The sequence below is a fragment of the Pongo pygmaeus genome, chromosome 1 (assembly GCF_028885625.2).
Source record: "Pongo pygmaeus isolate AG05252 chromosome 1, NHGRI_mPonPyg2-v2.0_pri, whole genome shotgun sequence".
Classification (NCBI taxonomy): Eukaryota; Metazoa; Chordata; class Mammalia; order Primates; family Hominidae; genus Pongo; species Pongo pygmaeus.
In genome coordinates this window covers 207,429,936-207,450,608 of record NC_072373.2, presented here as the reverse complement: position 1 = coordinate 207,450,608, position 20,673 = coordinate 207,429,936, and the positions used below count along the sequence as shown (strand labels likewise).

The 20,673-nt window shown below is 43.3% G+C and overlaps 1 protein-coding gene across 5 annotated transcripts in view; it reads right to left on the bottom strand.

Moving 5' to 3' along the window:
* The window catches only part of HNRNPR (heterogeneous nuclear ribonucleoprotein R), a 34,386-nt gene extending 20,930 nt beyond the window's left edge, over positions 1-13,456 (bottom strand). Inside the window, exons 1-5 of one of the 5 annotated variants that reach the window (XM_054501311.2) lie at positions 13,245-13,380; positions 9,881-10,049; positions 7,516-7,634; positions 6,790-6,897; positions 2,894-3,007 (exon numbers count right to left, since the gene is read on the bottom strand). In XM_054501311.2, coding sequence (XP_054357286.1) covers positions 2,894-3,007; positions 6,790-6,897; positions 7,516-7,634; positions 9,881-10,037 — 498 coding nt within the window. In that variant the 5' untranslated portion in view covers positions 10,038-10,049; positions 13,245-13,380. Of the gene's footprint in view, positions 1-2,893; positions 3,008-6,789; positions 6,898-7,515; positions 7,635-9,880; positions 10,050-13,244 lie in introns of all 5 variants that reach the window. The other 4 variants (XM_054501320.2, XM_054501328.2, XM_063658779.1 and 1 more) reach the window with 4 other exon arrangements.
* Between the last annotated feature and the right edge of the window lie 7,217 nt (positions 13,457-20,673).

The following is a 20,673-nucleotide window of genomic DNA, read 5'->3' as shown; positions in this document are numbered from 1 at the left end:
ATTACTACCTATGATCCTTGCATATTTCCCATCTCAGAACAATACTTAGCAACAATGTCTGTTAATGAGTGCTCATCTAATGGGTTAATTTACAGATTTTACCCAAAAATGAGATATCATAGTCCTCTTACAATTTTAATACTGCACAGTCTCAGGCACTGACTCTAACTTCAACCTCCTCAATCAAGACCTAAAAATGTTTAATGATGACTGAAAGAAAATATAAAAGAACAAAATCCAAACCTCACAACATCAAAAATCATAACAATTAAAACCAATTTATTATATCTACTAGCAACACATTAAAAACCTATTTTTCCTGAGTTTTCAAAATTTTGTCAACAAATACTTGCACAATCTCATGAAATCTAACTTTATGAGAGAAATCTGAAACTTTACATTAGGACTTTGCTGAAAGTGACTGCTTGACAGGAGTGGTTTTAGCCTAGTGATCACATATAGGGATTTTGCTGGAATCATAACTGCTGTATATAACAACATTTAACATACAGAAGAATGCATCTTTCTCCTAAAGGAACAATGCAATCTAAGAGAATGTATATGTGTTTTACAATTAACATATCAACTATTTGTTTCAAATTGGTTATCTCCAAGTTTATTAGGCCAGACATGGTGACTCAGCCTGTAATCCCAGCACTTTGGGAGACCAAGGTGGGAAGATCACTTCAGCCCATGAGTTGGAGACCAGCTGGGCAACACAGGGAGACTCCATCTCCACAAAAAATTTTTAAAAAAGACAAAAAATAGCTGGGCTTCACTTTCGGAGGCTGAGGCAGGCAGATTACCTGATGTCAGGAGTTCAAGACCAGCCTGACCAACATGGAGAAACCCCTCCTCTACTAAAAATACTAAAACTACAAAATTAGCCAGGCATGGTGGCAGATGCCTGTAATCCCAGCTACTGAGGCTGACGTAGGAGAATCCCTTGAACCCGGGAGGCAGAGGTTGCAGTGAGACAAAATTGCACCATTACACTCCAACCTGGGCAACAAGAGCAAAACACAAAATAGCTGGGCTTGGTGGCATGAGTCCATAGTCCCAGCTACTGGGGAGGCTGAGGCAGGAGGGCTGCTTGAGCCAGGAGGAGTCTGAGGCTGCTGTGTGCTATGATCACACCACTGCACTCCAGTCTGGGTGACAGTGAAACCGTTTCTTTAAAAAAAAAAAAAAAAAAAAAAAAAAAAAAAAAGGTCCCTGGTATAACAGGTTACTTTTCAGCACATAGTTTTCTCCATTTGAAGGATTAGCAGGAGTTCGTGACCCGCCTGGCCAACTTGGCGCAACCCCGTTTCCACTAAAAATAGAAAAAGTGGTGGCAGGCATATGTATGTAGTCCCAGCTACTCGGGAGGTTAAGGCAGGAGAATCGCTTGAACCTGGGAGGCAAAGGTTGCAGTGGGCTGAGATCGCACCACTGCACTCCAGCCTGGGCGACAGAGCGAGACGCTGAATGGAAAGAGTGCAGAGCGGAGAGGGGAGAGCGGAGAGGGGAGAGGGGAGAGGGGAGGAGAAGAGAAGGAATAGAACAGGCTAGCAATAAGGCAAATGGAAAAAGCTTTATGAAGACAGATGGGGAAAGAATTGCTTCTTTGTTCAAGTATGGACTAACATACTCAATCTTTTATCTGATTCCACATCCTTCCCTTATGCAATCCACGCCCATCAATAATATCTCTCTGTAAATATTAAGTCCCTTCTGAGTGACAAGTGAGGCAAGGGAGAGGACAAGCACAATTCTAAATTATTGACATTAAAAAAAAAAAAAAACTTGGCTGGGCGCGGTGGCTCACTCCTGTAATCCCAGCACTTTGGGAGGTCAAGGCAGGTGGATCACCTGAGGTCATGAGTTCAAGACCAGCCTGACCAACATGGTGAAATCCTGTCTTTAGTAAATACAAAAAATTAGCCAGGTGTTGTGGTGCATGCCAGTAATCCCAGCTACTTGGGAGGCTGAGGCAGGAGAATCGCTTGAACCTGGGAGGCGGAGGTTGCAGCCAGCCAAGATTGCACCATTGCACTCCAGCCTAGGCAACAAGAGCAAAAATTCCATCTCAAAAGAACAAAAAACAAAACAAAACCAAAAAAAGACAAAACAAAACCAAAAAAACTTGGTTGGGCACGGTGGCTCACGCCTGTAATCTCAGCACTTTGGGAAGCCAAGGCCAGCAGTTCAAGACTGGCCTGGGCAACACAGTGAGACCTGGTCTCTACAGAAACAAAACAAAACAATCCCCAAAAAGCAAAAACCAAAATAAAGCAGCCGGGTGTGGAGGCTAACGCCGGTAATCCCAGCACTTTGGGAGGCCAAGGTGGGTGGATAACTTGAGGTCAGGAGTTCGAGACCAGCCTGACCAACACGGTGAAACCCCATCTCTACTAAAAATACAAAATTAGCCAGGTGTGGTGGCACGCACCTGTAATCCCAGCTACTCGGGAGGCTGAGGCAGGAGAATCACTTGAACCCAGGAGGCCAAGGTTGCAGTTTGCCGAGACCGCGTCACTGCACTCCAGCCTGGACAACAAGAGCGAAACTCCATCTCAGGGGAGGGGGAAAAAAAACAGAATAAAGCAATTGCGTCTTTCAAATAACTTTACTCCAAGTATCTAAAATGGTGTGTTGCTAGTAGCATGGTTTTAGCAACCTGTTCCAAGAACTCTATATTATATTCCTATATAAAGTGTTTGGGTATCTACCAGTCACAAGATTATCCATCCTCATGATGGCAGCAAAATACACATGGATATCTAAAAACTAACAACAGCTACACTTTGAAAGGGATCAAAAATTTTCCCCCGTCTGTACAGTATCTGCATAGTAGATAAAACACTTTCCAAACTGGAAAGATCTTGGTAAACTGCTAAAGAACACTTACCTCCGTTCCAATTCCAGGTTGCACGCCAGAGTACACACTGTCTGGTGGAGGACCACCATACTTCCTCTGTCCTGTGGTTACATCCAGAGTATAACCAGTTCTCTCAAGCAAGGCCTAGAGATAATTATACATCTCTTTATACTTGAATACTGAATCTCACACACAAGCATCAGTGTATTAATCTTTTCCAAAAAGGACTCCAACTTCCTAGGAGATATATTTTTATGGTTAGGTAAAAAAAAAAAAAAAAAGTCAAAATTCACACTAGTTCCCCATACATGTTTCTACCGGTGAGTCTTCTCAAATAAAATGTTCTCTATCCTTAAAAAAATTAGCACAAGTCTTACCTCCTTCATGCAGCTTCTCTCATTCACTATTACTCACATCCATTTCTCCCTACTGTCTTTTCTTCTTGTTTTTGAGATGGAGTCTTGCTCTGTTGCCCAGGCTGGAGTGCAGTGGCATCGTCTCAGCTCACTGCAACCTCTGCCGCCCGGGTCTAAGCGATTCTCCTGTCTTAGCCTCCCAAGTAGCTGGGATTACAGGCATGTGCCACCACGCCCAGCTAATTTTTGTATTTTTAGTAGAGATGGGGTTTCACCACGTTGGCCAGGCTGGTCAGGAATTCCTAGCCTCATGAGATCCACCTGTCTTGGCCTCCCAAAGTGCTAGGAGTACAGGCGTGAGCCACTGTGCTGGGCCCCCACCGTCTTTCTAGTGTACCTTTTTTTCCTTTTTGAGACGGAGTCTCGCTCTGTCGCCCAGGCTGGATTGCAGTAGCGCGATCTCGGCTCACTGCAAGCTCCGCCTCCCAGGTTCACGCCCTTTTCCTGCCTCAGCCTCCCGAGTAGCTGGGACTACAGGCGCCCGCCACCACGCCCGGCTAATTTTTTTTTTTTGTATTTTTAGTAGAGACGGGGTTTCACCGTGTTAGCCAGGATGATCTCAATCTTCTGACCTTGTGATCCACCCGACTTGGCCTCCCAAAGTGCTGGGATTACAGGCGTGAGCCACCACGCCCAGCCTCTAGTGTACTTAAAGTTCCATAATTTAAGCTTGATTTTGTTTGATCCTTCTGTTTTGTACTCCTGCCATATCATAAGCTCCACAAGAATCAGACAATCAGACAAGAATCATACAGTACAGACTAAAAATATTTGGCAATTACCAAATGAGTATAGTCAGGTTTCGAAAAATAAGTAAAATCTTGTGTTTCCCGATTATCAACCTTCCTTACATTCTATTAGGTATTAAGAGCAATCATAGAAAAGAAGATAATCTCCTTGCTCTCAGGAATTTATGTTATAATTGAGGCAACATTTATATAAAGAGCCTACAGAAGAAAAGATACAATGGTAAACAAAGAAACACAATCTACCTAGAAAAGAGAAATTTACACTTCAGGCTTTTTTTTTTTTTTTTGAGACGGAGTCTCACTCTGTCGCCCAGGCTGGAGTGCAGTGGTGCGATCCTGGCTCACTGCAAGCTCCGCCTCCCGGGTTCACGCCATTCTCCTGCCTCAGCCTCCCAAGTAGCTGGGACTACAGGTGCCTGCCACCACACCCGGCTAATTTTTTGTATTTTTAGTAGAGACGGGGCTTCACCATTGTTAGCCAGGAGGGTCTCAATCTCCTGACCTCGTGATCCACCCACCTCAGCCTCCCAAAGTGCTGGGATTACAGGCGTGAGCCACCGCGCCCAGCCAGGTTTTTAACATTACACAATGTCAGAACAATAAGAGACTTTAAATATCATCAAGTTCAGTGAACACTAGGATTTCACAGGGATGCATGCCTTCGGCCTTCCATTCTCACCTTTGACTGAAACAGAGCCATAAATGTAATATAAAACAGGGGTCCCTACACCCGTACTGGTCCATGGCCTGTTAGGAACCAGGCTGCATAGCAGGAGATGAGTAGCAGGCAAGTGAGAACAACGCTTCATCTGTATTTACAGCCACCCCTCATCCTCCCTATCACTGGCATTACTGCCTGAGCTGTGAGCTCCACCTCCTGTCAGATCAGCAGCCGCATTAGATTCTCACAGGAGTGTGAACCCTATTGTGAAGTGCACATAACAAGGGATCTAGGTTGCATGCTCCTTATGAGAATCTAATGCTTGAAGATCTGTCACTATCTACCAGTATGCCCAGATGGGACCATCTAGTTGCAGGAAAACAAGCTCAGGGATCCCATTGATTCTACATTATGGTGAGTTGTATAATTATTTCATTACATATTACAATGTAATAATAATAGAAATAACTTCAACATAAAATAACTATTTCTAATTAAAAAGTCTATTACAGGCTGGATATGGTGGCTCACATCTGTAATCCCAGCACTTTGGGAGGGTGAGGTGGGCAGATCCCCCAAGGTCAGGAGTTCGAGACCAGCCTGGCTAACACGGTGAAAACCCCGACTCTACGAAAAAATAAAAAAAAATTAGCAGCCGGACACGGTGGCTCACACCTGTAATCCCAGCACTTTGGGAGGCCAAGGCGTATGGATCACGAGGTCAGGATATTGAGACCATCCTGGCTAACACAGTGAAACCCTGTCTCTACTAAAAATACAAGCAAAAAAAAATTAGCCGGGCGTGGTGTCAGGCGCCTGTGGTCCCAGCTGCTCGGGAGGCTGAGGCAGGAGAATGGCGTGAACCCAGGAGGTGGAGCTTGCAGTGAGCCAAGATCGCGCCACTGCACTCCAGCCTGGGTGACAGAGGGAGACTCCGTCTCAGGAAAAAAAAAAAAAAAAAAAAAAAATTAGCTGGGTGTGGTGGCGCATGCCTGTAGTCCCAGCTACCCAGAAGGCTGAGGCAGGAGAATCGCTTGAACCCAGGAGACAGAGGTTGAAGTGAGCTGAGATGGCGCTATTGCACTCCAGCCTGGGCCACAAAGTGAGACTGTCTCAAAAAAAAAAAAAAAAAAAAAGTATACCACTATAGCAAGACACGAGTATCCATTTAACTAAGGAATTAGGTTCACTGGTCTTTCATTAAAAGCTGTATATTTACCTTTCAAAGCTGTTTATCTAAGTGATAAAATGGTAATAATAATAATGGTTCATGGTTACATAGTTCTTGCTACATTCCAGGCATTATTCTAAGTGCTTTATATATGTTAATTCATTTATTCCTTACAATAACTCTGTAAGGTAGTCACTATTACTATTCCCATTTTACAAATAAAGAAACTGAGGTAACTGAACATTCAAAAGGAGGAAAGCAGTTATAACAACTTTTTATCAAGTTATAACCTTTTTATCAAGAGAAAAGAAACAAAGTGGCTGGAAAATAACTGAACCAAGAGACATTACTGGATCAATCCAAGAAACTACCAGCGAAGCATCAATAAATATACGTCATTCATGGCCACAAAAGAGTGAATGAGGAAGAGTATGAATTAGGGCTTTTCATTAAACATGCAATTGAGTGTCGATCCCCAAAATTATCCTTCTTATGTAATTCCTCTAAATTATTTCATTTCTAAACACTAGTTTTGAAAAGTGAAACTTTCGGCCAGGCATGGTGGCTCACGTCTGTAATCCCAGCACTTTGAAGGCCGAGGCGGGCGGATCACAAGGTCAGGAGATCGAGACCAATCTGGCCAACATAGTGAAACCCTGTCTTTCCTAAAAATACAAAAAGTTAGCTGGGTGTGGTGGTGCATGGCTGTAATCCCAGCTACTTGGGAGGGTGAGGCAGGAGAATGGCGTGAACTTGGGAGGTGTCGCTTGCAGTGAGCCAAGACTGCACGACTACTCCAGCCTGGGAGACAGAGCAAGACTCCATCTCAAAAAAAAAAAAAAAGTGAAACTTTCTAGGAAACATGGAAAGAGGCATTTGACCTCATCATTAAATGCAATTTCATTACAACTACCCAAGTCAAGTTTTACCTTGATCTTCGCTTCATCAGGTCCCTTTGTGGACTCTTGCACCTTGCTCCCCTGTTTCTCTCTCTGCCTGTAGGTCTTCATAACTCCACATAAAAATGCACTTTTGTTCTACAACAGACAATTAATTCAATAAAAACAATCACCAAAAATATCTGAAGGGTCAGATACATAATTAAATTTAAATTTCAGAAAACCAGGATTTACTGATTCATTCAACAAGTATTTGCTGAGTGGTTACTATGTGCCAGAGACTGGAGCAGACAGCAGTAAGGCAGTATAGACCTCAGGGAGCTTACCTTCTACCCTGGGAAAACACAGTCTTCCACTTGTTGATATGTGACTGCATCTAGACTGTCTTTGCCAGATGTCGGAAACTATTCCTCCCACCTACATTTTCCTCCAAGATAATAAAACAGGATCAAATAACCCCCAAATGTTAAAAAGCTGAGTAACATGTAAAAACCTATAGTAACAACCATCAAAACTTGGCTTTAATTTTAAGTTTTTAAAATAACTTACTGCACAAGGGGGTGGGAGGAAACTTTTGCTTTATACTTGGGCTTCTGAAACTCTGCCACAAGCAGATCTTTTTTTCCTTTAAACTAATTTTTTAAAAGAAGAGGTAGTCGCAAACAAAAAATACCACTTCTCCACAGGAAAAAAAGTAACAGTAAAATAATTTCAGATCACTAATTGTTCAAAGGCATTTCTGAGTAATGACCTTACCTGAACATGTGATAAATCACTTTCCTTGAACTGCTGTAGTACAGACAGAGCTCCTTCTTCATTAAATTCCCTGAGAGCATCAATTGCTCTTTCATCAAGATCGACATAAGCTACCAATCCTAAAAATTAAATTGAAAGGGGTAACGTTATTGCAACAAAAGGGGTAATCTAAGCTCTACTGATGTTTAATCAAGAACTGTTACATCCAATATGATCACTAACAAACTATATTTTTATTTAACTATATGCATATACGCAGCTATCCAAATACTACATAGAAAGGTCCAGGACAAATATGAAAATAAAGATAAAATGTCAACAACCAAAAACATGAATTTCAATCTCCATATCCACAAACCTCCCCCGCCAAATCCTAACATCCATTTCCCACTTCCCCAAAGGTATAAGTCTTGAAAGTTAAATCTGACGTACATACTGTATTACAGATTATGCATTAATATAACAAATTTTGGTTTATATTAGAGTGATAAGAATACACTGTGTTTTCCAAGGATAAACCTTCAAATTACAGACGGTTACAGTTGATGCTAACCATGTAAGAGGTGGAGGAAAATCTGAAAACAAATTTTACTAAGTAATTCTTTCCACTCTCCAAAAAGTGTCAAAAGGCTTTCCCTCCTGAACACCAAAGATAAACTGAAATGCATTTGTTTATCTGAGCATCCACTTTGCTGCAGTCAGAATGTGGAAAGGCATAATTTTAAACTTCTACAAATGCAAGTGCAGCTTGATTAATCAATTCTGAAAGTCATACTTTATAAGGCATTCCTTGTTTTTCTGAAGTGACAAGCTGAGATTTAAAAGATGCTGTGGCATTCACACTGACTGTCAAGAATGACAATCTTTTTCAAATGGCAATAAAGACTTTATGGTCTTACAAGTAAACTTGACAGAAAATATATACACTGCATTTCATATATGTAGTATATTCAACTGCACACAGAACATCTACTAAGTTTAAAATATAATTTCTTAAGTCTGTTAAGTTTGTGTCATATTTATATATGGAATATATTTCAGAATTGATCCAACGTAAAATGGAAGTAGTTCGTAGATTAAAACCCCCAAGTTCATATGAACATGAAAAGTGACTCCATTTTGATAAAGCCAAAAAGAACTTTATTCCATATAGTAAATTTTAAATAAATGTAATGCCACTTCCAAAGTTACTTTTTAAAAAAGTTGCCATGATTTGTCTCAAAAGCTCGAAATGAGCATGTGCAAATAACTGGAGCTGCCTCACTTGAACATTCCATACCACCACCCAAAGCCACAACTCAGGACACCCATCAATCCATTTTGTCAAACCAAGCCTACGCCCAAACCATCAGCCTTTTATCGATAACAAAACACTCTACAAGAGAGCATCTCTAAGCAGATCACTGCCAATTCTCTATGGCAGAATGTCACAGAAAGTTCCTGAGGACTGATTTTCAAATGCAACCATGACCCAGGAGTCATTTTTATAAGTCATTTTAATGTCTAAAATTATGCTAAGCTTCCCAGATTTAAAAATTTTTTAAGGACAAAAAAAACAGCTATTTGTTACTACTGTACTTAAGACACATTTGTGAGTGAGACAATTCAATTCTCTCTCAGAATCTGAATAGGCACACACAACACAGAGGAAGAAAGTTTCCATCTATGTCCCCAAAGGAGGAGGACACATTGATTTATGAACAACGCTCCCTAAGGGTAAATATTTCTCTCCCTCTTTAAAACTTCAAACCACTTACAACCAACTATATTAAGATGTTCAAATTTGCTTAAGCACTTAACCATGGCACTTCTGGATTTAAAAAAAAAAAAAAAAAAAAAAAGCAGCTGTTACAAACCAAACACTTCCAAATTACGGAGAGATGTGGATTTCTATTAGAAACTAGACAAGCCACAAACTCTCAAGGAGTCTGACACATTATGGTTTCAGACGATACAGTCTATCCTCTTATTATGCCACCTAATCAGACCTAAGCTGATTTAACAATCACTTTAAGAAGGTAAAAGTAGAAAAGCAAAAGCAAAATGATGACTGATTTCGATTAAGAAAAAAATGTAAAATTTGGTATGCAGAAACATACATTTTAATGGGTGGTAAATCTAAGACAAATCGATGTGCTGTTCTGAAACAACTAAGACTGCATATTCAACACTAAGAAGGCTTCAAAATAATGAAATAAGAGTATCAAAGTCAAACCCAACATGCCTTCAATGAAGGGAAAGTAACAAACATTCAGCTCTACAGATCAGAAACAATAAGTATTATTTAACCTTAAAAATCTATAAAATTCAAAGTGGTTTGCCCTCACTTTCATAACCAGTCAGAAACAAGAAATGCATATTATACCTGTCTGAAATATTTCATCAAGTCTTTCTGCCACCTTCTGTGGGAGGCCTGCCTCTATCAGTGTCTTGTAGTGTTCTGTGTGAGTTACACTGGAAGTATCCATTGGTTCTTCCTCTTCTTTTAACTGTACCGCATTACCATTCACCTGATTAGCCATTTTATTATGCTGCTGGAAAAAATTCAGGAGCTATATTACATTAAGCCAGAAATAACTAGTTTGTAGGACAATGCATGATTTATCTAAACTAATTTGTATACATGCTGCTAATAACCTCCATCAAAATAATAATTTATTCCTCCTGTGATGTATCTGACCTAAATTGGCAATAATAATCCTGTAAAACCATAGAAAATGTACATGGAAGCATTAGATCTTTAAGGAACTTCATGTACACCGGGTAAAATAAAGTCTTTAATTTACTGAAGGTAGAAGTGCTGATTAACAAAAGCAGCTGTTCTGTCCTGGTGAAAAGATCAAAATCACTACAAAATCCTTTACTAAAAAGCCCCTCAGCTCTCGGGTCTTACACAGTTTTAAAAAGTTTTGGTTTAAAAACAGAATGAACACCCACAGACCACTTAATCAAGATTTAAGGACTTTCAAATTTTCCTGGCTCTGCTTCAAATACAGTATCGGTGTGAAATAAGTGCCCTGTTTTCTCTAGTTCAACATGCTGGTGGTTTGGGTTTTCTCCACCTAACAATACAAAACGAAAACAAAAAAAAAACAACTTGACATTAATTTTTGTTCTAAGATTAATTCGCTATTCCCACAGATTTAAAAGAAAAAATGACCAAGTTTAAAAGCGAAACAATTGTTTTCAGTCCAAATAAAATACTAAGTGAGCTATAGTTTAGGCTGCTTCTTAAAAAAAAAAAAAAAAAAAAAGTACATGTTGAAATTTTCATATCAGTAAAATAAAGATGTAAAAACATACTGAAGAATGGACAACTTCTTCCAAATATTTCAAAAAAACGTTACCTAATTAGGCTAAACTTCAGCCAGATTTCTCAGATTAACCTATCAAAAATAATTTTGTACATTCAGCCTGTATGTAATGCTGAAATGGACTGATTCCCTGAAGAGAGAGAGTAAACAATAAACCATACAAGGCCAGTCTGTATACTGCCTCAAAAGACAGGGAATTAAAGTGCATTTGTCTGTGGTGAAATTATAATGTGATGAAGATAATAGGCAGCAGAACAAGACATTGCAACACATACTAAATAAAAGACATAAAGGTGGATCTCAAGAAAAAGCCTACTTTTCTTGATGAAACTCAAGATACCTAGTCATCTATAAAGAAAATACAAGTCTCCTACAAAGTACTAAGACACATAAGATAACCACACTTCCAGGCAGCTTATCGAACATTGTGCAAATGCACCAGGTGCAGTTTTCTGGCTTAAAACAACTTCTTTTCATTTCAAAGTCCACTGATACTTAGTTGAAGTTAACGAAAGAGGGAGGAAGACCAAGAGGGGAAGGAGGTAATAGAGAGTAGGAAGAAGAAAGGAAAATGCAAAGGGTTACTCTGAAAATGAGATAAACATGACTCCTCACAATTACAAAACACTATTAAGACTCGATAGCCCTTAATAGACGCAGACTGTGGTTAAATTCTGGGTGGATGTTTCTCAAGGCAAGCTTCAAATTCTGATGAACTAGCAAAAACGGAAACATTCGAAACTGTCACACTTTTGATCAAGAAACTGTATTGTGTGAGATGAATACGTTTACTGATTAACACAACCTATTTCTATAAAGATGCATCCTAAAACCCAAAATCTCCTTGCGAACATAAGGTTCTGTTTTCCCATGCTCCCCCATCCCCACATACTACCTTAAGATCATCAGAACTCAAAAGTTCTCAGTATCACAAGACCCTTACAGCATTGCACCTAGGAATACTATTAGTCACAGAAAAGAGGCAAATTTTTAACAGAAAAGTTCAATGAACATCTGTTAAGGTGGGGTTTTTAAGTATGTGTAAAGCAAAAAGACAAGTTGTGTATTAAGCACAAGACAGAAATATTTATGCCTACCATTTCATTGCAAAGGCTCTACAAGTTGATACTGAAATTGGTTAAAATTTTCAAAAAAAGTTTGTAAATTTTAACAAAAAAACCGTAAAATAATTAGATTCCAGAAAATAAAACCTTCGGATCAAGGAAAGCCCTCTCTCTTCAAGCCAAATACAAAGTGCTCATTTTAAAAAGACTTTTTATGTCATTTCAGACCATTTGAAACTCATGTCAATTCAACACAATGCCACACAGCCAAACCATATTTCTGGATGCAGCAAATATACTAACGTGACTGGAGTCATTTGATCTAAACATTTTTGCAAAAAAAGGAGACATTTAAAGATTTAAAAGGGCTGCTGGGAGATTCGGGATGTCAGCACTAACTCCTCCCTGACTTTTTCTGAACCTCTCTGTGCAAATTCTTCATATTAAGAGACGGGCTTTAAAAGAACCAACGAAATGAGACTAACGGTTATCTCATGGCTCAGGAGTGTCGAGCTCTCATCCTACGACTGACTCATGAGACATCAATTCAGCCACTTGAGGACTGCAAAAATCTCAAACAGGTAGTGTGAAAGGACTGAACCTTCCAAGAAGCCCTGGGCTTTTTAAAAAATTTGGCAATACGGCCACTACCGTATAAGAAAAAGGATCGCCTTTCCAATTTGGTGCGCCTCTGACAGTCTCAGAATTATCCATTTCAGGCGCCGCTTGGAGCCTAAGTTCCACGGCCTCTAGTAGTCATTTTTTCCTTCAAATCTCAGCCCGCGGCATGCAGAATGTGGGAGGGGAGGGAGGCTTCCCACACAAATCGGCCTTTCGGTTTATGCTCACACCAAACTTTTCTCCCGGCTCAGATAACCCTGGGATCTGCACCCCGCCTTCCGCCCCCCACCCCCATCCCCTCAGGCCCGTCCGGATCATCAGCACATCCCACTCGGGCTAGGCCGGCCGCGGCAGGAGAGAAGCGGCTCCGGCGGGGAGAAGCGGCAGGGCCGCGGGCGCCTCAGGCCCTTCGCGGGGTCCGGCCGCATGGAGCAGCGAGCGGAGGCGGGAAAAGCACGGCCGGCCCCGGCAGGCCGCGCGGAGAGCGCCCGGCGGGCCGGACCGCGGGCTGAAGGGGCAGGGGGAGGAAGAGCGAGGGCGAGAAGCGTTTCGGCCGGGCTAGGCCCACAGCCGCGCGGCCGGACTAGACCGAAGCCGCCCCCAGCCCGTCCCCACCCCCACCCCGGGGCCTCGGAGCGCAAACGAAACGGGACCAGGCACGGAGCCCGGGCTGAGTCGGGTCGGATCGGGGCTCCCGGCCCCTCCCCCCACGGGCCGGCGCGAGACTCACCAGGGCAGAGCGGGGGCCGGCGGCCTGGCCCGTGAGAATCAGCGCGAGGCGCTTTGAAAACGACTAGAAATGGCGCGCGCGCCACCCCCTCCCCCCACTCATGGACTGAGACGCGATCCCGGCAGCACGCGGGGTTTCCCGGAACTGCTTCCAGGGACTCCGAGCTACGGGGCAATCGCTTGGCGAGGCGGCCTGACAGGCAGCTCAGACGACCAGTAGTATCGAGGCAAAACGGACGACGCCGGGCGACTCCCTAGCCAATCGATGAAGCTGTCGGCTGAACCAATGAGAGTGCTCAGCGCCGCTGGCTGGGGCGCCTCCGGGGCGGGGGCAGGCACACAAAGGGGTCTGTGGTGGAAGCCCTTGGTGGCTGCGAGACTTGGGGGCACTGGGTCCTGGGTGGACGAGGCTCCTCCCTCTTCGGCTGCCGCCGATGCGAGGCCGAAAATCTAGGCCTCGAGCCGCGTGGCCGCCTCCGGAGCCCCGCCCCCTACGGTCAGCGCTGGCCCCGCTCCGCCATGGCGCTCGCGTCCCGCCACCGGCCGCGCTTAGCCCCCGAGTCCTCCCTCGCACCCCCGCGGCCGGCATTCGCCCCAGACACGCCCATAGCCACGCGTTCGGGCCTCTTTCGGTCATATTTTCGCCTCTAGTGAGCACACGATTTAAGGATGATTTGGCTCGTCATTTTGCTGAGGATTTTTGTCTAGATAATCATTCCTTGGAACGATCGGAGAAATGCTTCTTTCCCTCCCTGGCTGCCGTCCACACATCGTTGGTGGCAGACTGTGAGGGAAATCGTTAAAATGACTCAAAAGCAATGTGTAACACAAGTGATAGAGCAGGGAGCTTTTTCTCACAGGGTTTGGAGCTACTTGATATTCATAAAATAAAGCAGCTATATCCATCTCTGAAGCCAAAAGAGCCATGCAGGGGAAAGGGGTAATTCCCAAAGGACACTATAATTCTTGTTAGTCCTAAACCTATTTCTCACCTGCCATTCCTATTGATTTGTTCCCTGTCCTTAGTCCAAACCTGTCTCGTCTCACAGAAACCTTCCAAACTCACTTCTGTGGTGCAAGCCCTTTTTTCCCAACCACAAACTCCAATGCCCACCCTTAGGAAGTGGAGGAAGTCAAGCAGTGGTCTGCAGGATTTCCAGATTCACTCAAGGATGATTAAATTTCTCAGAACCTACAAACCTAGATTTAATTATTGAAAACGGGCGGGGCGCAGTAGCTCATGCCTGTAATCCCAGCACTTTGGGAGACCGAGGCGGGTGTATCGGTCAGAAGTTCGAGACCAGCCTGACCAACATGGTGAAACCCTGCCTCTACTAAAAATACAAAAATTAGCCCGGTGTGGTGGCACGTGCCTGTAAACCCACCTACTCCGGAGGCTGAGGCAGGAGTATCGCTTGAACCTGGGAGGCAGAGGTTGCAGTAGCCGAGATTGTGTCATTGCACTCCAACCTGGGCGACAAGAGCGAAACTCCTTCTAGAAAGAGAGAGAGAGAGAAGAAAAGGAAAGAAAAGGAAAAGAAAGGAAGAAAGAAAGAGAAATGTTGGGAGTCTTTAAGAAAAATCATATTAAATGACGAATACAAATTTAGGAACAGAGTCTTGGAAGGGCATTGTAAAAGTGAAGGAGGACCCCGAAGCTTAACTTTTTTTTTTTTTAATAGAGACATGGGAGGTGCGGAGGGAATCTCGCTATGTTGCCCAGACCGGTCTTGAACTCCTGGCCTCAAGGGATCCTTCTGCTTCGGCCTCCCAAAGTGCTGAGATTACAGGCGCCCAGCCTGAAGCTTAAATTTTACTAGCTTCACATAAATCTGCCTCTAGCGCCATAATTCTTAACCTATTTTGTGCCATTTGGAAGTCTGGTAAAAGCTATGAATCTCTTCTCAGTTTTTAAATGCATAAAACAAAATACAGAGCAATACAAAAGAAACCATTTATATTGAAATACAATTAGGAAATATATTTTAAAACACATTCGTGATATAGTAAGCTTTTACTTTTTTTTTATTTATTTTTATTTATTTATTTATTTATTTTTTGAGACGGAGTCTAGCTCTGTCGCCCAGGCTGGAGTGCAGTGGCGCGAACTCGGCTCACTGCAAGCTTCGCCTCCCGGGTTCATGCCATTCTCCCGCCTCAGCCTCTTGAGTAGCTGAGACTATAGGCGCCCGCCATCATGCCCGGCTAATTTTTTTTTTTTTAATTTTTTTAGTTGAGACAGGGTTTTCACCGTGTTGGCCAGGATGGTCTCAATCTCCTGACCTCATGATCCGCCCGCCTCGGCCTCCCAAACTGCTGGGATTACAGGCATGAGCCACCGCGCCCAGCCTATTTTTTTATTTTTTTAGAGATGGAGTCTCGCTCTGTCGCCCAGGTTGGAGTGCAGTGGCGCAATCTCGGCTCACTGCAAGCTCCGCCTCCCGGGTTCACGCCATTCTTCTGCCTCAGCCTCCCGAGTAGCTGGGACTACAGGCGCCCGCCACCACACCCAGCTAATTTTTTGTATTTTTAGTAGAGACGGGGTTTCGCCGTGTTAGCCAGGATGGTCTCGATCTCCTGACCTCGTGATTCGTCCGCCTCAGCCTCCCAAAGTGCTGGGATTACAGGCGTGAACCACCGCACCCGGCCCAGCTTTTACTTTTTAATTTTTTTTTTTTTAAAGATGTGCTCACTTTATCACCCAGGCTGGAGTGCAGTGGTGCAATCTAGGCTCACGGCAATCTCTGCCTTCAGGGCTCCTCTGACCTCAGCTTCCCTAGTGGCTTGTAGGAACTACAAGCGCTGGCCACCGCTCTGGGCTAATTGTTGCTTTTTTTTTTTTTTTCTTCCAGAGACGGGGTTTCACCACGTTACCCAGGCAGGAACTTTTTCTTTATTAACACAGTAACTATTAAGATCTTAGAGCAGGTCTAATACCTACAGAAATTGTAGAGTGGTATTTCAAAAAATCCGTGAGTAATAAAGTGATATGAAAATGATTTCTATTGGTGACAGAGGGAAAGCTATTACTAATCCTACGGTGATATGTCGTCTACATTCACAATGGGGAAAATGCTACATTTCAGTTAGATGTTAGAGAAAACAAAGATGTAATTTTTTTCCCCATCCAAGTTAAAGTACTCCTTACTTCCATTCAGAGACTCCTTTAAGTCCATTGATGAGAACCCCTGGGTCAGATATATAATTTTTTTTTTTTTTTTGAGACAGTCTCACTCTGTGGCCCATACTGGAGTGCAGTGGTGCAATCTCAGCTCAATGCAACTTCCACCTCCCGGGTTCAAGCGATTCTCCTGCCTCAGCCTCCCAAGTAGCTGGGATGACAGGTGCCTGCCATGACATCTGGCTAATTTTTGTACTTTTAGTAGAGGCAGGGTTCACAATGTTGTCCAGGCTGGTCTCAAACTCCTGACCTCAAATGATCCGCCCACCTCGGCCTCCCACAGTGTTGGGATTACAGGTGTGAGCCACCGCACCTGGCCTAGATATGTAATTTAAAATGATTCTATCACCCAGTATTTTCTGGGATAATATTTCAAATGTTCTGCTATGTAGTCATCAAAGGTATACTCCACATTTCAGACCATATATCTTGATTTTTTTACTTGGAAAGAAAATTATTGTATAGATACAGATATTCATGAATTCAATATTCCACAAATATGTATTGCATGCCTCTATATAAAAATCATGGAGTTGGCCAGCACGGTGGCTCATGCCTGTGGTCCCAATACTTTGGGAGGCCAAGGCAGGCGGATCACCTGAGGTCGGAAGTTCAAGACCAGCCTGACCAACATGAAGAAACCTGGTCTCTACTACAAATAACAAAAATTAGCCGGGCATGGTGGCACATGCCTGTAATCCCAGCTATTCAGGAGGCTGAGGCAGGAGAATCACTTGAACCTGGGAGTCGGAGGTTGTGGTGAGCTGAGATCGCGCCATTGCACTCCAGCCTGGGCAACAAGAGTGAAACTCCATCTCAAAAAAAAAAAAAAAAAAATCATAGCGTTAAGAGTAGAGAAAGCCAGGCGCGGTGGCTCATGCCTGTAATTCCAGCACTTTGGGAGGCCGAGGCAGGTGGATCACGTGGTCAAGAGACCTAGACAATTCTAGCCAATATGGTGAAACCCCATCTCTACTAAAAATACAAAAATTAGCTGGGCGTGGTGGTGCACATCTGTAGTCCCAGCTACTTAGGAGGCTGAGGCAGTAGAATCACTTGAACCCAGGAGGCAGAGGTTGCAGTGAGCCAAGATCGCGCCACTGCATTCCAGCCTGGCGACAGAGAAAGACTCCATCTCAAAAAAAAAAAAAAAAAAGCCAGGCACGGTGGCTCATGCCTGTAATCCCACCACTTTGGGAGGCTGAGGAGGGAGGATTGTTTGTGTTCAGGTGTTCAAGACCAGCCCAGGCAACATGCTGAAACCCCGTCTCAACAAAAGTTGCAAAAATTAGCCGGGTGTGGTGGCACATGCCTGTAGTACCAGCTACTCAGGAGGCTGAGGTAGGAGGATCACTTGAGACTGGGAGGTGGAGGTTGCAGTGAGCAAGTGAATGCACCACTGCACTCCAGCCTGGGCAACAGAATGAGATCCTGTCTTAAAAATAAATAAATAAACAAACAAATAAATAAATAAATAACCTAGGGAATATAAAATGAATAAAACACAATCCCTGTCCTCCATCCTAGGTGACAGGTAGGATAAGTATAAACATTAAAAAAAAATGGGGGCTGGGTGCAGTGGCTCATGCCTGTAATACCAGCACTTTGGGAGGCCGAGGCAGGCAGATTGCCTGAGGTCAGGAGTTCGAGATCAGTCTGGCCAACATGGTGAAACTCCATCTCTACTAAAAATTAAAAAAAAAAACAAAATTAACTGGGTGCAGTGGCGTGCGCCTGTAATTCCAGCTACTCAGGAGGCTGAGGAAGGGGAATTGCTTGAAGCAGGGAGGTAGAGGTTGCAGTGAGCTGAGATCGCGTCACTGCACTCGAGCCTACGCAACAGAGTGAGACCCTCTCAAGAAAAAAAAAAATGGTTTGCTAAGGGAACCTCCAGCTATACCCATAATTTCTGAAATTAGGTAACATAGTGCAGCCAGGCCCTTCTGCATCTCTTCCCTGTTACAGACCAAACCTGTTGTCTGAGCTGGTATATCAATGAATATACTTTTGCTTCTTATAACAATTATAGGGGCCAGGCATGGTGGCTTACGCCTGTAATCCCAGCACTTTGGGAGGCCGAGATGGGCAGATGTCCTGAGCTTAGGCATTTAAGACCAGCATGGGCAACATGGTGAAACCCCATTTCTACAAAAAAATACAAAAATTATGGCTCACACCTGTAATCCCAGCACTTTGGGAGGCTGAATCAGGTAGATCACCTGAGGTCAGGAGTTCGAGACCAGCTTAGCCAACATGGTAAAACCTCGTCTCTACAAAAATTAGCTGGGCGTGGTGGCTCACACCTGTAGTTCCAGACACTCGGGAGGCTGAGGCACGAGAATCACTTGAACCTGGGAGGTGGAGATTGCAGTGAGCTGAGATTGTGTCACTGCACTCCAGCATGGGCGACAGAGCAAGACTCTACCTAAAACAAAACAAAACAAACAAAAAAACGAAGAAACAAAAAAAAATAGAATCATTTTTATTATTTTGAAACACTTTGCAAAATGGTGGAGTTCCAACTAAGATTGACCAGCACTTAAGCTGTTTGTCTTTCATTTATACCTCCTAAGATGATGCTTCTTTTACAAAAATAAAATGCCATGTGGATGACTTGCAAATGGCTTATAGTTAGCTTACCTCAAGATCTTATTGCAGTGCCTGCCTTATCATTATTTTTTTAATAATTTTTTTTTTGAGACAGAGTCTTGCTCTGTCACCTACGTTGGAGTGCAGTGGCGTGATCTAGGCTGACTACAACCTCCACCTCCCAGGTTCAAGTGATTCTCCTGCCTCAGCCTCCTGAGTAGCTGGGATTACAGGCACCCGCCATCATGCCCGGCTAATTTTTGTATTTTTGTAGAGATGGGGTTTCACCATGTTGGCCAGGCTGGTCTTGAACTCCTGACCTCAGGGGATCTGCCCTCCTTGGCCTCCCAAAGTGCTGGGATTACAGGCGTGAGCCACCATGCCCGGCTTTATCATCATTTTTATAGCATTTTCTCTTTCGAAGATTATCCTTGAGCTGATCTATTGAATGCCCTACTAGTTCTCAAATGTATCAAAGCCATTTTAAAATGAAAAGAAAGTGTATTTCCATTTTAGTGGCACTACTGCTACCATTTTTGAGCTCCTACTGTGTGTCCAGTGTTCCACATATGCTATTGCTGATCCTTATATGGAACCTGCAACCTCAGTAATATTATCCCATTTTATTGAGGAAATAGGCTTACAGAGATTGAAATGTTCGCTTAAAGGCACACCACACTCCTGAACCAAGACTCAAACACATGTCGTCTGTGTGACTCCAAAGCTACTTTACCAAGCAACTTTTCAATTATTGTCTCAGTGTTGGCAGATTCTTCTCTTGAAGGTACCAGTCAAGTAATCATATAGGTGGCCAGGAGTGGTGGCTCATGTCTATAATCCCAGAACTTTGGGAGGCTGAGGCAGGTGGATCGCTTGAGTGCAGGAGTTTGAGACCAGCCTGGGCGACATAGTGAAACCCCATCTCTACAAAAACTACAAAAAATTAGCTGGGTGTGGTGGTACACAACTGTAGCTCCAGCTGCCTGGGAGGCTGAGGTGGGAGGATCACCTAGCCTGGGGAGGTCAAGGCTTCAGCAAGCTGCGTTTGCACCATTGCAATTAGCCCTGTCTCAAAAAAAAAAAAAAAAATCGTCTGTTTGATCTGATGAATAAGTTAGAAAACACTAGTTAGGAACCAAAGCCAACTGTGATATAAGATAATGAGTTCTCACATTTACCTTGTGTGGTTTGCAAATTGGCCTTATAACACAATTTAAACTTGTTCTGAGAAATGAACAGTGCAAGAATAAAATTGTAGCCTCACAAGGTCTCAACTTTGGAAAGCAACACCCCTTTGGGTAGATTTGTTAGAAAAGAACATGACTTGGCCAGGCGCAGTGGCTCACTCCTGTAATCCCAACACTTTGGGAGGCCTAGGAAGATGGATCTCATGAGGCCAGGAGTTAGAGACCAGCCTGGCCAACATGGTGAGACGCTGTCTCTACTAAAAATGCAAAAATTAGCTGGGTGTGGTGGTGCCTGCCTATAATCCCACCTGTAATCCAGTGATAGAGCGAAACTCTGTCTCAAAAATAAATAAATAAATAAAAGTATGTCCTCTTAGGATTGTTAAATCCAATTTAAGAACGCTGAACACTCAGTCACAACATTCTCTCATTCCACAACAGTGGAATTCCCTGGCAACTCTTCCCCAGGACTT